Source organism: Phocoena phocoena, chromosome 7 (genome assembly GCF_963924675.1).
Source record: "Phocoena phocoena chromosome 7, mPhoPho1.1, whole genome shotgun sequence".
NCBI lineage: Eukaryota > Metazoa > Chordata > Mammalia > Artiodactyla > Phocoenidae > Phocoena > Phocoena phocoena.
Genome location: NC_089225.1, coordinates 80350515 through 80367655, shown reverse-complemented (window position 1 = coordinate 80367655; position 17141 = coordinate 80350515). Strand labels below are relative to the sequence as shown.

The 17141-nt window shown below is 42.9% G+C and overlaps 1 protein-coding gene across 1 annotated transcript in view; it reads right to left on the bottom strand.

Annotated features, from left to right (window-relative positions):
* Nucleotides 1–15961, bottom strand: part of AOX1 (aldehyde oxidase 1) — a 71264-nt gene extending 55303 nt beyond the window's left edge. Inside the window, exons 1-7 of the mRNA XM_065880260.1 lie at nucleotides 15917–15961; nucleotides 9795–9852; nucleotides 7031–7127; nucleotides 5418–5526; nucleotides 3817–3943; nucleotides 1431–1492; nucleotides 338–427 (exon numbers count right to left, since the gene is read on the bottom strand). Coding sequence (XP_065736332.1) covers nucleotides 338–427; nucleotides 1431–1492; nucleotides 3817–3943; nucleotides 5418–5526; nucleotides 7031–7127; nucleotides 9795–9852; nucleotides 15917–15961 — 588 coding nt within the window. The remainder of the gene's footprint in view (nucleotides 1–337; nucleotides 428–1430; nucleotides 1493–3816; nucleotides 3944–5417; nucleotides 5527–7030; nucleotides 7128–9794; nucleotides 9853–15916) is intronic.
* Between the last annotated feature and the right edge of the window lie 1180 nt (nucleotides 15962–17141).

Here is a 17141-nt window from a genome sequence, read left to right as displayed (position 1 = left end):
TGAATTGCCACCTCTCTTATCACTCCCTGCCCTTCCATTTCCCTAACATCTCCACTAGAAAAAAGACTTGAAGAAGGCTTTTTTTAAACTAAGAGATCAATGTGTTCTCCCTCCTATAGGTAGTTGTATGTGACCGAGAGTAACATCAGGAGTGAGGGATGAAGTTGTTAGGTTAGATTTTTTTTTTTTTTGGATAGACATGGGGTGAGAATGGGGGAGCGGACATGCTGCACACCTCAAATTAGCTACCTTACACAACCATTTAATCTTCCTAAAGGTAAGTTGGTCTCTACTCACGTCCTGAGAAAACCTTATAAAAAATTTACATTTCACTGACCTCATTTCCTTCCTCAAACTCTGGTAATCCATTTATTCCTTGATCCAAACAGCAAACCCCATTTTCTTTACTTTGATAGCAGCCAGAAGTCTAGTGGGTGAAAAAAACAAATAACCAAGAATTTATTGTTGATTCTACTAAATATTTTTTGGCTTTATTGAGATATAATTAACAAATAAAATTGTGTATATTTAAAGTGTACAACATGACTATTTGACATGCGTATACTTTGTGAAGTGATGACCACAACCAGGTTAATTAACACATCCATCACCTCACAGTTACCATTTGTGTGTGTGTGTGTGTGTGTGTGTGTGTGTGTATGTGTGTGTGGTGATAACACTTAAGGTCTACTCTCTTCACAAATTTCAAGTACACAACACAGTATTATTACTATAGTCACCAGGCTGTAAAGATCTTATAACAAAGTCTGGCACATGGCAATAAATATTAACAATGGTTGATTTAATATTTCATTAACAAGAAATAATTTATTAATTTATTATTAATAATTTACTAATAAAGAAATATTAACAATAACAAGTATTATTATTATCACTCTGTTCTTATGATACACTGCTTTCATCATTTAAATTCCAAAGGGCCATCTTATGTCCCTCATTTCAACATTGTTTGTTCATCTATTCATTCAACAAGCACCGATTGAGTGCCTAATTCCATTGGTGCACAGTGACTCAGCCTCTGCGTCAAGCAGACCACATTCTGGTGAAGAGACGGAAGAGCAAATGGGCAATTACACCACCGTGTGCCCAGTGCTGTGATAGGGGTGCGGGAGCAGCGGGGCAGGGTACCCAACCCAGACAAGCAGGTCAGTTAAGACCCCTTGGAACAATGACCCACAGCCAATGTCGAAGTGCTCAGGTGCTGCCTGTGTGGCTACCAGGGCAAGCTCAATGAACCAGGGTAGGCGCCCTGCTCAAGATCAAGTAACAAACAGCAATTACAGACCTTGAGATAAGAAGTAGCCCTGCATTAGTGAAATGGGCTATTCTCCTAATCACACCTGCCAACCCGCATTATTTTGTTTCATTGAGGAAAAAATATACTCAAAAACGTGTTCCTTTCTACTCACTTTACAGAAAGTCTTGCATGCATCGATTATGGGCCTGTATCCAGTGCAACGGCACAAGTTACCTGGAGGGGAAAAACCCAACTCTGTTAATCAAGGAACCTAGAGAGAGGCACCGTCTGCCAGATGCATGCTGGAAATAAGGACCCCATCCAAGAAGGAAGCCCTGTTTGACATTTTGGTCCCCAAATCCACAAAGTCGGATTTTTTTTTTGTCAGCTACTTGGGATAGGTAGTCTAACAACTCAGCTATTTGTACTTTCTCTCTGTAAACAGTTTTTATATCCTCTGCTTGTGATAGGTGCTCAAAGAACACAATGATTTCAAGCCAAGAACTCTTGGTCTATAGGCACATTCAAGAGCTAAGCTTCACAACCCAAATGCCCATCAACAGATGATTGGGTTAAGAAGATGTGGTATATATACATATAATGGAATGTTACTGAGCCATAAAAAAAGAATAAAATACTGCCATTTGCAGCAATGTGGATGGACCCAGAGAATATTATGCTAAGTGAAATAAGTCAAAGACAAATACTGTATGATATCATTTATATGTGGAATTAAAAAAATAATACAAATATACAAAACAGAGACAGACACAGAAAACAAACTTGTGGTTACCATAGGGGAGAAGGAAGAGGAAAGGTAAATTAGAAGTATGGGATTAACAGATACAAACTACTATATATAAAATAAACAACAAGGATTTACTGTATAACCCAGGGAATTTTACCCATTATCTTGTAATAACCTATAATGGAATATAATCTGCAAAAATACTGAATTACTATGCTGTACACCTTAAACTAACACAATATTGTAAATCAACTATACTTCAATAAAAAATTTTATTTTCCATATGCAGTAAAAGACAATGTAAATAAAGCTACATTGTACGTCATCTTTTTTGGTATTTAAAAAAAGAGCTAAGCTGCAGTTGATAGAAAGATCAAAGGCATTATACAGCAGCAAAGATAATTTTTAAACTCTGGAAGCAATTGGGCACACAATTTATTTACAATAAATCATTAGGCCAGTGCTCCTCCACAGTGGTCCACATCCCATGTTCTCCTCCAACCCCCAAACCTGGCATCTGTTTAAAACACAAAGCCACTGAAGCCAGCTGTCTGGGGTTGGGTCCCAGGAATCTTCATTCTTTACAAACTCCTATGTAAGTCTTAAGCACCTGAAAATTTGAGAACCCCTTGTCACTTGTTCACATCACAAACGGCCACGAGATCAAATGCATAAGACGACTTAAGGGAAATAAGGCAGAAGACAGTTTGTGTCTTATGCACCTCCCCTTTCTACTTCTGTTTAGTCCTGTCTTCCCTGGAACACTTTTGCAGAGGAGCTGAACACATGAGCTTTAGGCCCATGTAACATGGCAGAGAAATAAGGTGCCTGGGAGACAGGAGACAAGTAGAGCCATGAAGAATTTCACCAGAAATAGGATTTGGGAGGCTCTTATTCTTTAGAATTTTTCAGAGTCCTGTTAATGAAGGCCTCCTCCAATGCGCCCCCCATCCCCCACTACACACTCACACACACACACACACACACACACACACACACACACACACACACACACACACTGAGCTCCTGAACTTGATAAACTAGCTCCAGATAAAGGCAGTTCTTTGAAATAAGTATCACCAGAAGATGTCAGTCTCTTTGATTTCATGTTGTATTCATCATATGAGCCCTCTGATAACTTCATATTGCCCTGAGAGCACGCACCCAATAGGAGAGAGCAGCGTGTGGAGATAACTGGACCCTTTCCAAGGGTAAATGAAAAAACTGGCTTTGTAATTATTATTAAAATAAGCAAACAATAAAAAAGGGAGGAGACTCTTATAGACTAAGAGAGACTTGAGGGTTTCCCTGGTGGCGCAGTGGTTGAGAGTCCGCCTGCCGATGCAGGGGACGCGGGTTTGTGCCCCGGTCCGGGAAGATCCCACATGCTGCGGAGCGGCTGGGCCCGTGAGCCATGGCCACTGAGCCTGCGCGTCCAGAGCCTGAGCTCCGCAACGGAGAGGCCACAACAGTGAGGGGCCCGCATACCGCAAAAAAAAAAAAAAAAAAAAAGAGAGACTTGAGAAATATATCAGCCAAGTGCAATGTGTGGATCGTGTTTGAATCCTGATTTGACTCCTCCACTTATTGGTGACATAATTTTTAGTAAATTACTCTCTTTAAACCTCAGTTTCTCCATCTATGAAATGGGGGATAATAATAATGCCTACCTTATAAAGTTATCATAAAGAGTCAATGAGGTAATGTTTACATAGCACTTAATGCAGTGTGTGGCACCTGATAAATGGCTAATCTTAGCTATCATTATCAACATCATTTAAAAATTAAAGCACACACACATATAACCTACCACCAAGAGCATCAGTTAACTGACTCAGGGTGGGCTCTGGATGGTTCCTCAGCAGCGTGTAGATGGACATCACCATCCCAGGGGTGCAGAAGCCGCACTGCGTGCCATGACACTTGGCAATCCTCTCCTGGAAGCACAGAAAGGTTGAAAGGCAGAATCTTGGGCCTGACCCGAGACCTAATGAATCAGAACTTGCATTCTAACAAGATCCCTGGGCGGTCCACATGCACATTAAAGTTGGAGAAGAAGCCCTGGAAAATCCTTCTCAGCCCTTTCTTGGGCTGGGGTGGCCGTGATGACTGGTCCTCAACAGCTTTTGAGCTTCATTGAAGTTCTCAGCTTTTTCAGAATCACCAGGGGAGCTTTAAAATTTCCAAGGTCCAAGCAGTACCTCAGACCATTTGACTGAGAATCTCTGGGGTGGGGCACAGACATATATTTTTTAAATATTCCCAGGTGTTTCAATCTGTAGTCCAGAATGGGAATCACCGAGATAAAGGAAGTCCTTCAAAGAAATGAACTGAATTATATTCAAGTTGAGGGGAAAAAACCCTTTTATTTCCCAAGTGCCTTTATCTGCCCACTATTGCCCTAACACTTCAGCACACAGGAACTCTTTTACAAAGTGCCATCATTAATCCAAAAACAATCAAGAAGGAAACATTGCCTTGATTTCTCTTCCAAATCTCCCCCCAGCCCCCAGCCTGTTCTTTTTGGAGTCTAACTTCAAAGGTGCAAGCCCATTTCAGAAGCCGTCATCTGTCTACACTGCAGCCAGGAGATGGGCGGCAGGTACTAAATGAAAGGGTGTCTTCATGCCTCCGAACAGCCGAGTCTCACAAGCATACCCAGGCAGAATCTGCTCCTTCTAGGTAAAGAGGTTTCATAGAAAATAAACAGAACCCAAGATCCCTTCAAGCACAGAGAATTTGAACTTTGGCCATTTTCTATGTTGCCCCTATCTTTTTCCTCTTCCACCCTCTCCTCTTAAGTGGTACTCATTAACTTAGATAAAAACAAGTAGCAACAGCATTTTTCTGGGCAATGTATACATAATTGAAAGAGTCAGGAGTCTGAGATGTCCTTTCATTGAGGCAAAGTTCTAACAAGGTGCCTCCTTAGGAGAAAAGCTTCAAAATTCATTAACAACTCCTATTATATATCTTCCGAACAAGCCCTAAATTTAACAAATCTTTTTGGTAGCTGAGATTTTCACTCAGCTTTAAAATCATGTTATTTTCCTCTTTATAGAAAAAAAATATTAAGATTATATCCCCCAATGCACTTGGCTCTCATTTCTTTATAAGTTTGGAAAATGTAAAATGGACAGGTCCCATCTAATTAGAATACAGAAAACAACGCTAGTGATGTCAAGATTTTTTTTTTTTTTAAAGAGAAAGTTCTCTAGTCTTTCAAAAGTATTTTTCTAAGAAGTCAGTCACATGTCCCAGGTTTCACTCCTGGCCCCCAGCTTGGTGTCATCTGTTGGCTGTGACCAAGCAGCAGGGCTCATTGATCTACTGTATTAATTTCAAGAACTCATCATGTCATTAATGGTTTTCGAAGCACAGAAACCCTATGAAGAAGAGGTGCATCCTCACCTGAACAGGATGAATCCTGGTCTTGGTGCTTCCTATGCCTTCCACTGTGGTGACGGCAGCACCATACAGAGAACAGATGGGAATCAGACAGGCGTTGGCTGAATAATGTCTTCAGAATGAAAAAGAGAAGCACAAACTACATTGTATCCAGTGGGAAAGGAGCACCTCCAACGTGGCAGGTTTTGTATAATGTCCTAGGCTTTGCATATACATTTTGTTCTTAGCTCATGGCCACTTTACAGAATGAGACTCTGAGGGTCAGAGTGAGTTGCTCAGGATCACAGCTGGAGTGTCAGATAGGATTCAAATTAGGCCTCCTAATTCTAACTCAAGAACAGTTTCCACTAACGTTGTTTTTTTCTCTTGATTGAGGGGCTGACATTCTCCTCTCCAGTCACTTGTGACTATCACCTAGAGCATATTTCATCCTCCAAGCAGATGCTGGGCAAGGGGTTAGTTGGGCAATAAAGTTAAACGGATATTGTGCCTCAGAAGAAGAAACGGTGTGGATATAGAACTCCTCAATCCCACAAACCTACTGCTAGAAAATGTCTAACTCAAAACGACTCCTAAAATGTTCTCATTTACCAAACAAAATTACAGATGGCCAATAAATACATGAAATGAATGTTCAACCTCAAAAGCAATCAAGAGAGATTCAAATTAAGCAATGAAAAATCATTTTTATCAAAGAAAATGACAAAGATTTAAAAAACTGTAATATGCATTATTAGCAAAGGTTTGGGAAAATGGAATTCACATACTGCTGAAAAGAATGTAAACTGATAGAGCTCTTCTGAGAGACATTTTGCTGGAAGGCATAAAAACTTAAAGACGCACTCACTCTTTTTATCCTCTTAATTCCATCTCCATGGATCTATCATAAGGAAATTATCAGAAACATAAACATATATATACACATGAATGCTCACTCTCCTTATAATAGTGAAAACCAAAAAATAATCTAAGTGATCACTATTTGGGGGTTGGTTTTGATACACCCAAACAACAGAACATATACAGCCATTAAAATTATATTTATTATTTTGAAAAGATACTCATGAGAAGTTCAGCAAAAAATAGAGGTTTCTAAGCTGTATAGGCAGTATGCTTCCTTATGTATACACACAAAAGAAAGACTGGAAGAATATTTTTCATTTATTAAATAAATGTAAATATTTATTGAGTGCCTACTGTGTGCCAGGTGGAGTACCAGGCACTAGGATTCATTGGTGAACAAGACAGATAAAATCCCTGCCTTTGTAGAGTATATATTCTAGTTGAGGAAGATGGACAATACTTAGGTACATAGACAATACATACACACACAAACATATGGTGAGAAGTGCTATGAATACCTTAATATAGGCGAAGGGAGTAGGGAGTTGCCGAGGTGAGATGGGGCACTGCTATGGAGAAGGTGATCAGGGAGGGCTGAGAATGTAACATTTTTGCTGGAACCGGAATGATTTGATGCCCGTCAATGTATCCCCAATGCCTATCACAGTTCCTGTCACATAGTAGGTGCTCAATGCATATATACCAAAGGAAGAAGAAAAACAAAGTTCAAAGCTACAAAATTTCAACCATATCTGGACTTTGCAGCAAGGTACCTTATCCTCTTGGTAATGGGGTTACATCGTGATATCATCACCGTGCAGGCACCACAGCCTCCTGCTCCACAGCCATATTTAGTTCCTGTGAGTCGGACTGGAAAAAGCACAGTTAAAGATAATGTGTTTTCCATAATTCTCTTTGTGAAATAGCTCCGACCTTAGGAGACAACACCATCAAAGACTCTTAAATGTACAGTTAAGTTTGATACTTATCTATCAAATAATGTATGTATGTCTTAGCTGCTATTATTTATAATCTTGTAAATTCTTGATTTCCATTTGCATGCTATATCTAGTCTCTTCCTTTTTAAAACAACTGGACCCCAGGTTGCCAAAAATAAGGCCAAACTTAAGAAGAGGAAGAGTCTACACATATAAGGCCTTGAGGATTTGAAGGTATGAGTACACTGCACATCTGTTCTTATCCTTATCTGTGTCTTGGATGACATACAAAGTAGAATGTCAAATTGTAAATAATTCTTAGAATATTTGTGTCATGTTATACAAGTGTGCCATATTTCTCTGCTTCTCAGTGGCAGAAACTGCTGGTTGTTTCCCAATATCTTTTCCCTCATTCTTTCTTGGTAATAGAAATCTTAATTTTTGAGCTACACACATGGTTGCCCAGAATTAAAAAAATACATTTTCACAGCCTCCTCTGATACTTGGTGGGGTCATTAACAATGTTGGCCAATGGGATGTAAGCATAAAGGCTGTTTTTGACATCCAGGAGGGAAATGTCCTCAGAGGGAGAGGGGTGCCCCTCCTTCATCCCTTACTTCTTCCTATTTGCTGGAATTCAGATATGATGGCTGGACCTCAGTGAGTTATCTCTGACCATGAGGAGAAAGCTTCTTGCTGAGGAGGGTGAAGCAGCAAGACAGAGCTTGGTTCCTGATAGGGTTGTGACAATGCTTTGCTAGCCTGGATCTACCTACCTTTGGGATTCCTTTATGTGAGTATGACAACCATGGGAATGTGCCTCAGAGACTTCCTTCAACATAGAGGGCAACTGACCAAGAGAGCCAACTGCTGCACTTTGATATCCATCACCCCACTTTTCATCAAGGCCATGCCTCACATGGGCTGCTTCCCACCAATGGCTCAGTGCTATGCAGAGGTATGGGAGTCCTTGTCAACCATTCTCAGTGGCTTTGATGAACGTGCCTTAGACTGCACAGCAGTCTGAGACCCTTCAACTCAGTCTTCTCTCCCTCTCTTCCTTACAGGTCTCAGTCTTCTACGGCTGCCTCCCTATTTCACTCAGGCATTTTTTCCTAATAAAACCCTTGAATATTTAATCTCATTTTTTAGTGTGTGCTTCCCAGAGAACCTGAAATAACACAATGAGAAAGAAATAAACTATCTTGTTTACTGCTATTGGGATTTTCTGTCACTCACAAGTGAACCAAATCTTAAATATCACATTGGTACCATGGATAACCAGGAAATTAGTATTAATTACTTTTATGTCCAAAAACCTTGAGGACTTCCCTGGTGGCACAGTGGTTAAGAATCCACCTGCCAATGCAGGGGACATGGGTTGGATCCCTGGTCTGGGAAGATCCCACATGCTGCGGAGCAACTAAGCCCGTGTGCCACAACTACTGAGCCCACGTGCTGCAGCTACTGAAGCCCGTGCGCCTAGAGCCCGTGCTCCGCAACAAGAGAAGCCACTGCAGCATGAGAAGACTGTGCACCTCAACAAAGAGTAGCCCCTGCTCGCCACAACTAGAGAAAGCCCGTGCACAACAATGAAGACCCAATGCAGCCAAAAATAAATACAATTAATAGAATAATAATAATAAAAAATCCTTGAATGGCTTTCAGAAGACAGCTATTGATATTTTCTGAGTTGTGTGCTCTTTTGGGAATTTCACTCTCTCTGGGGGAAAAATGTACAAATTCCCATTGTCACACAAGTTTGCATATAATGTAGTGGGGTCCACAGACCTCTGTAAGCCCACTGGAGTTCATGCGTAGCAGGATAAGAATCCATTCCTTAGATGACTTTTATTGAGAAAGTTTTTCCAAGGTAACATTTTCAGGTTTAATGTCTCTATTGTTCTTTCACTTTCATTTCAGGAGATTTCTGTGCTCTGTTTTTCTTTTTTTAAATAACTTTTATTACTTGTTTATTTATTTATTTTTTATTTTTGGCTGCGTCAGGTCTTAGTTGCAGCATGCGGGATCTTTCATTGCGGTGCGCAGGCTCTTCACTGCAGTGCGTGGTCTTCTCTCTCTAGTTGTGGCTTGCATGCTCGGTAGCTGCGGCTTGCGGGCTTAGTTGTCCCGCCGCATGTGGGATCTTAGTTCCCCAACCAGGGATCAAACTGTGACCCCTGCAATGGAAGGTGCATTCTTAACCACTGGACCACCAGGGAAGTTCCTGTGCTCTCTTTTTCTAATGGGCATGATGATTAGTCCTTGAAGGTAGAATATCAATATTGTGACTCAATTCTAAAGGATGTTTAATTAAGCCATTTTAGCACCCATTGTTTTAATTCCCATTGTTAGCTTCTCCATTTTATTCAATATATTTAATGCCGAAACAGAGATTAGAAAGAACTTGGTTCTCTGATAAGCACAATTGTTCACTGCCTACAAAACTCCAATCTAGGACTTTCTTAAAGATGAACATAAAGCCCCAGTAGGGTATATGACTCATTGTGGCTCTAAAAAGATATTTGAAATAACACTTGATGAGGATATCAGGGATATACACACATACACACATATGCACACTCAAGGCAAAGGATACGCTTCTTCCTCAGATATGGTAACAGCATTGTTTCAGGATCGACATTTTTTTCTATCACCTGTACCAAAAGAAAGAGTTTAACTCACAAAGCTGAGAGAACTAGAATATTTACATCGGTGATTTCATGAACATGCGCTCTTCTACTCATATTCTAAACTTGATTTAATGTTTACGGAACACCTGTGATATACAAATCACCTCTCTGAAGTGTGAAGTCTACATCTTGAGCCCCGGCCACTACTCTGCCACTGTCCTTGGTCCTGAATTATCACTGTTCTCTAAGGCGGTGGTTGTTTCTGCTAACAAAACACTACTGACTCCTGTCCAACTTCTCCTAGAAAGTCTGAGGCAAGTGAGGGTAAAGATAACAGTAGAACTGAATACAGGAGCGGGAGGAAGAGAAAGAGAGAGGTGGGGGAGGTCTCCTGGACTAGAATAGTCTCTGAGAAATTGATATAGTTTTTTTTTAAAGACTTATTTGTTCACCATGTTCAAAGAATTACAGTTTCCAGAAAGAGATCACAACCAACCATGGCTCCCAAATCTAAGAGACAAAGGATGATACAAACATGTGCAAGCAAAGACACACTTAAGAAGTAAGTTTGTGTGGGCAGCCTAGCAGTTAGAACAGCAGCACCCAATGGATGGCGTGACTGAAATGTCACGATTGGTTATGTTTTCCAAAGTGACCGTGTTTTCTCTTTTTTGATGACAAATTTGGATTTCTTTTACATTCACAAATAGAAGCATGATTTGCTTCACAATTTCAGAACTAGAAATCATGCTTCACCATGTTATACTAATTTTCCCTTCTGGAAAGTAGGTGACGAGGGGACACATGCTTCCTCCCTCAATTCTAAGTGGCCATAGGCCGGGCAAAGTGAGGCACGTGTCAATTACCAAGGTCAGATCTGTGCCCTAGAGGAATGTGCAATATGGTAACAGACAAGTGATGTGTGTGTGTGTGTGTGTGTGTGTGTGTGTGTGTACATACTAGAATACAAGGAAAACTGTGGGACGTCCCCAGGCATCCCTAACTAAATTGGTCCTCAAATGGAACTCTTTATTTCCCAAACTTACTTCTTCCTTTCTTTTCCCTAACTTGTTTAATAGCCTTACCATCTGCTAGGTCACCTAAGCTTAAAAAACTGCGCTATCTGCGACATTTTCTTTCCTTCAATCCACCACAGTCAGCATCACCAAGTCCTGCCATTTAAACTTCCAAAACGATTCTCTAAACACCCTTCACTTCTACTGTCACTCCCTGAAATCCACCCTTATTACCTCCAGCCTGAACAATGATAACAGTTGCCTAACAGGTCTCCTGCCTCCATTCCGGGCACCTGCAATGCCCCCCTCTATACCACCACTGGAGCAACCTCTCTAAAATCCAAGTCTGATCATGTCCTGTATCTGCCTAAATCCAACACTGGCTCCTGGATGCCAAACTGCTCTGCTGGGAATTCCTGAATCACTCAGGGTGCTTGTTAAAATGAAACCCCTATCGAATCAGGATTTCTGGGAGAGGGAACCAGAAAATGTGCATCTTTAATGAATACACTGAGTGGGTCTTAGGTGAATTTCTACTCAAGAGCTCCTGGAACACAAGAAGAAATTAAAACTCCTTAGCATAGCCTACAAGGCCTCTTTGAGAAACTTTCCATCCTTTGTCATTCAACCCACGCATCTTGAACTCTGGTCACATGGGAGAACTGGCTGGTCCCAGCAGTGCAGGGACTTTTACCCTTAACTACATTTGCTTATAGGATTCCCTCTGTCCTGAAAGTCCTCCCTCTTTTCTCTACTTAGCAGAATTTTGTTTGCCACTCAAAGCCCTGCTCAAGTGTTCTCTCCTGTGGGATTTGCTGCCATTTAATATATCCTTCCCACTCTCTGCTCCAAGAAACAGTCCTCCTCTGTGCTCCCATGGTCAACATCTACACATCTTTCACAGAACGTGTTACTCTGATCCTGAGAGAAACCACCTTCCATTATTCTTTATGTCAAACACTGAACTAGGTGCTGGGGATATATGACAAGGACATAATAAATGTTGATTAATCTAAATGAATAACTTGATATGTCCAGTTTGCTATGAGAACACTAAGAAAGGAGGGATGATTTCTCACAGGCTGGGACTTATGAACAGAAGAAAAGAAAGAAAAACAGAAGAACCAGTAATGGTGGCAGAAACTACTGATTGTCTGTCTCAGCATGCTTTCTCCATTTCTTCCTTCCTGCTGCCTGTAATAAAGATGACGTGGCTAGAATGCCAGCAACCATTTTAGACCATAAGGCAACACATTAACGGCAACAGGAGAAAAAAAAGAAAAGAAACTTGGGTCTCAGATGACACCAAGAAGCTTCTAGACCAGCTCTGCAATGTCTATCCCCAGATACAGTATCCTTTATGTAAAAGTAAACATAAATTATATCTTTTTTGAACTACTTAGTTTTCAATTTGTGCCATTTGCAGGTGAAACTAATTCTAATTCATACATATCATGATGAATCCTCAGAAGCCCAATTTTAATGGAGAGACAGGATCTGGGTAATAAAGAGCACTTTAAGCTTGAGAGAGATTTGTATTTTCATAAGGAATTAATGGAAGAGCAGGTCTTGCTTGCTTGGGTATTTGTTCCCAGAGATGTCCCAAGAGATCGGACTTTGGCTCAAAGTGCCCCTGGCTTGAAATGTGTTTACTTTTCTTGATTTGGTGGATGGCACATTTGGAGGAGGGAAGTGGGGCAGGGATCTGGCATGTACCCTGTCCCGGCAGGTCTTGGAGTGAAACAGGGAGGTCAGGACTCAGATGGTAGCTGGCAGGGGGTGGGGAGGGAGGGAGGGAATGAGGAACAGAGTTATTCTCACTGACTCTGGTTGGGAAAAATGATGCCAGCTCTCAGCTCAGGGTCATTGCATGTTTTTGTCTCAGTAAAGCCTTGCATGTTGCCAAGGGTGGCATGTGTCCCTCTGTATTTCCACTGGCCCTTTGGGAGATAAGTTCACATTGCACAAGGTTGACAAATCACTTTCCTCTGTGCAGGGCTTGTGACTAGTGCATGAAGGGGGCCTTGCCGGATACAAGACAGAGGCAGAAAGAAGAAAGAGAAAGAGATCAGGAGGAGAGAGAAAGGGGTAAAAGAACAGAAAATAAGGAAAGCTGAGAGGAAGAAGACAGAAGACGTGTGTATTGTGGGACATGGTGAGGAGAGAAAGACGGAAAGAGGCCTGAGGGGACAACCAATGAGGACACTTGCTCAAGGCCCCAGAGCTGCTGAGCGTTAGAGCAGACAGCACAGGACTCAAATCCACGCCTAACCATTTCCAAAGCCCACACCTTTGATCTCTACACCTCACTGCTTCATAAAACGAGTTGCTACGGCTCCTGAGATGTGTTGAGAGTGGCATCTAGGATGTAATTTATTCCTGGGCTCTGCCTCCCGCAAACTCCATGTTAACTGAGTCACCTGCTTTGGAGGCTGCTGGTCAAGCGAGTAAGATTCCAGAAATCTCTCTGCAGCTCGATCTCTGACCAACCTGCATGGCCTTAGCCCCTACCCAACGACACCTTTTGGTGACCTGGGGGGATTCTGCAAAAAACCCAGACTGGAGGCCAATCACATCACCCAGAGTCTCCTAACTGGCTTCAAAGCTTCCTTTCAAGGGCAGGATTTTAATCCCAGAGGTTATGTTTGACTTCAAGACCCCCTCTCCTGGTGGCTTTCTTCTCTCACTTTTCTCGACATCCACTCGCCCTCTGAATCAGAAACTTTATTCTAATTCTATCCATGTGGCAATCAGGCTTGCTTGCTGGGATTGAAGCACACACCTAACAGAATTTGGAAGGGAGGGGCAGGAAAGGGAATTAACAGGGTAATTGCAAAAACTAAATCAATATTTCTAGCCTGCACTTTCCAAATGATCACAGGACTTTTGGCTCATAAATAAAACAAGCCCATAGATAAGAACCAGCTTATCTATTTTTAAAAATCAACAGAGCACGAGCTTCCCTGGTGGCGCAGTGGTTGAGAGTCCGCCTGCCGATGCAGGGGACGCGGGTTCGTGTCCCGGTCTGGGAAGATCCCACATGCCGCGGAGCGGCTGGGCCCGTGAGCCATGGCTGCTGAGCCTGCATGTCCGGAGCCTGTGCTCCGCAACGGGAGAGGCAACAACAGTGAGAGGCCCGTGTACCGCAAAAAAAAAAAAAAAAATCAACAGAGCACAAACTATTATTAGCCATTCTGTTAAAAGTTCCACTACAGTTTGTTTGGGAGAAGGGGAGGGAAGAGGGGGAGAAGAAGCTAGACTCAAACACCTGTTTCCTCCTTTAACCAAAACCCTTATCATCTCCTCCAAAGCCCCTGGCCGCATCTCCAGCCGCACCGGCCTCCTTGCTAACCCCCCGAGCACGAAGAAATCCTCGTGTCTGAGGATCTTTGCACCTCTGCTCCCTCGGTCTGGAATGCTTTTCCCTCAGACGTCTGTTCCTCACTTCATACTGGCCACCACTCAAATGTCAGCCTCTCAGAAAGTCTTAAACATCCATCCCGCCTGAAGAACCAGCTCTCACCACTCTCCGGCCCCTCACTCTGCTTTATTTTTTATCCTGGCATTTATCACTACCTGGCTTGATACATTTCTATTTATTGATATGCTTGTCTTCTGTCTCCCCAGCACAACATAAACTCCGTGCAGACAGGGACTTGGTCATTTCTGTTGTGTCCCCTGAGGGCACTGGAACACTGGCATATAGCAGGCCCTTAAATAAATGGATTAAAAACTCACCATAACTCTTTGTGAAGTAGGCAGTATTATCTCTCTTTAACAGAGGAACTGAGGCTAGGTTAGGTTGTCTCCATAAGAATTGGAGCTGGAAATGAATACTTGTTTGTCCAAATATAAAGGCCAGAGCTGTGTCTACTATACCATTCAGTTATGCAAAAGAAAAAAAAAATGACATCACGCGATCACTTCAAACCCAACTCCCATCTGCCATCCTCGCCCTTATCATGGTTCATGCTCATAGCAGTCCTGCGAGGGGGTCCTAACGGCCCCCAACACAGTTCAGGAAAAACAAGCTCATCTTACCCAGGGTGGAATCCAGGCAGCAGGAACAGAGGAAGATTTTATAGGGCCTAGAACTTGCACAGTTTGGGGGAGGGAATCCTCTTTAAGAAAAATAATACAAAATCCAAATTCGAAATTAGGCTCAGGGCTTTAGAAGAGGCCTCACAAGTGAGAGGCCCTGATGCTTGACCTTCCTTAGCTTTCTGGTGAGTCCCTGTGCCAGGCAGGGAAAGTCGGCCTATCCCGGCCCAGAAGCAGGGATCACAGGGCGGCTCTGAAGGCACCGGCGTGTGGAAAGGCCGCTATCACAGCCCTTGCTCCTTTGTCTGCTCTTAAGGAAGCCCTTTAACACTCCTGCCTCAGTTTCCCCCTTGCAAAGTGGTGGCAATATGCTGGGACAACCCGAAGAGTGAGCAATCTATGGTCGCGTCCGTGGGAGTGTTTTAAAAGATTCCCCCGGCGCTCTGCTGACTCCAAACATCGGACAATCGCTGGAACTGCCCCAGAGGATCTGCAGAGCCAGCACGGCTTCTGAGAGGGCAGCTGCCGCGCCAGCAGTGGACCCACTAAGGACCTTCGAGTCCCCAGAGGAGGGTGTCGGCTCAGTGCTGCCAGGAACTAGCTGTGACTTTGGAAACGATGGGAGTGAGAGGTCTCAATGAATTCATCTCTGTGGTCCTGTCCTGACTCCAAACCGCTCTCTGCTCATCCAAACACACCCAAGAGCTGAGGCCTAATGAAAGACGTTCGCGTTTGGGGGTGGGTCTGACGGAGGCAAGATTTGGGAGTGCTGACTCTGCCGAATAAGGAGAGTCATTTCTCTTCCTGTTTATGGGGTGGGGTGCGGTTGATACTGTGCGTCTTGGAAAGAGAGGAGAAAGGAACATGAGGAAGGCGGAACCCAAAGATCCAGGCAGTCCCTTAAGACGCCTCCCTTCCCTGCCCCGACGCGCAGGCAAACCCGCGTGCAGCCCAGGGCCCGGCGCCTGAGCAGCGCTCCAGCACCGGGGAGGCCCGGCGGGACCGGCCGGGCAGCCCCGGGGCGCGCTCACCTTGCGGCCGTTCACGTAGAAGAGCAGCTCGGTCGTCCCGTCCATGGTGGCGTCCCGCGGTCCGAGGATCCCGAGGAAGAGTCGCCAGCACCTGTGACCCGACACGACGACGCAGACCTGGCTGCAGAGTCCTAAAGTCCAGCCACCGCCGAGGGATAAAGTCCCAATTAAGATCCAAAGTGCGGTGAGCGCCCGGCCAGGGAAGCTCTCCCCCCGGATGTCAGGACGTCACCGCCGCGCTCCCTCCGGCCTGAGACCATTGGCTGAGACCCTCGTTCCCTCGCCTGAGGCGGTGGGCGTCTGCGCCCCACTCCCCCGCCTCTTAGCAGGTAGGGCGGGTCCTGTGACTCTCTACGGTCTCTTATATTGGTACATATTTTAATGACTTTCCAGCTAGATTTGAAGTCCGGGAACAGTAGGGGATTTTTTTGTACCTTTCCTGCCACCACGCCTGCCTCATCCTGTACTTTTAACAGTTGATAAACAATCACATTCATTCCAGCTTTGCAGGAAAGAAACTTAAGGACAATGGATGGTTTTACAACTTTACCTCATAGTTTTACAAACAATTATTCCAGTTTTTTATATCAAGAGCTACCTTGATATAAACTCTTTTTTAAGTTTTATCGTTATTCCGTTTATCCAGTAAATCACTATAAAGTTTATCTGATGAGTGTTAATAGTGATGTAAAACATCTCGAAAAACTTTTTAAAAATAAAACTTGGAAAATACTGAAAAGCATAAAAAGAAAAGTCACCTGTGTCCACAACTTAGAACTTACCACTGTTAACTTTCTGGGTCTATTTTTACATTTTTGAAATCTGCACTATAACAAAAGCTCAAATGGACTCACACTCTTTTCCAGACTTCTCTTAACAAACCTAGAACATGTGCCATCTCATTTATGTAAACGTATACGTTATTGTGAAAATTTCTAAAATTTGTACATAAAAGAGTACAACTAGCATCCCCATACACCTGACTCACTGAGCTTTAAAAATTCGCAACATTTTGCCACACTCCCATGTCTCTTCTGGAGTATTTTAAAGCCAATGTCAAGCACATTATTTTACCCCTAAATACTTCAGTATACATTAAAATTTTTGTTCTTACAAAGGAAAATGCCATTATCAAATATAACAAAATGAGTATTTTAATACCTTCAAATTTCCCAGTGTCTTAAAAAAATGTCTTTTTACATTTGATTTCTACTTGATGTACATC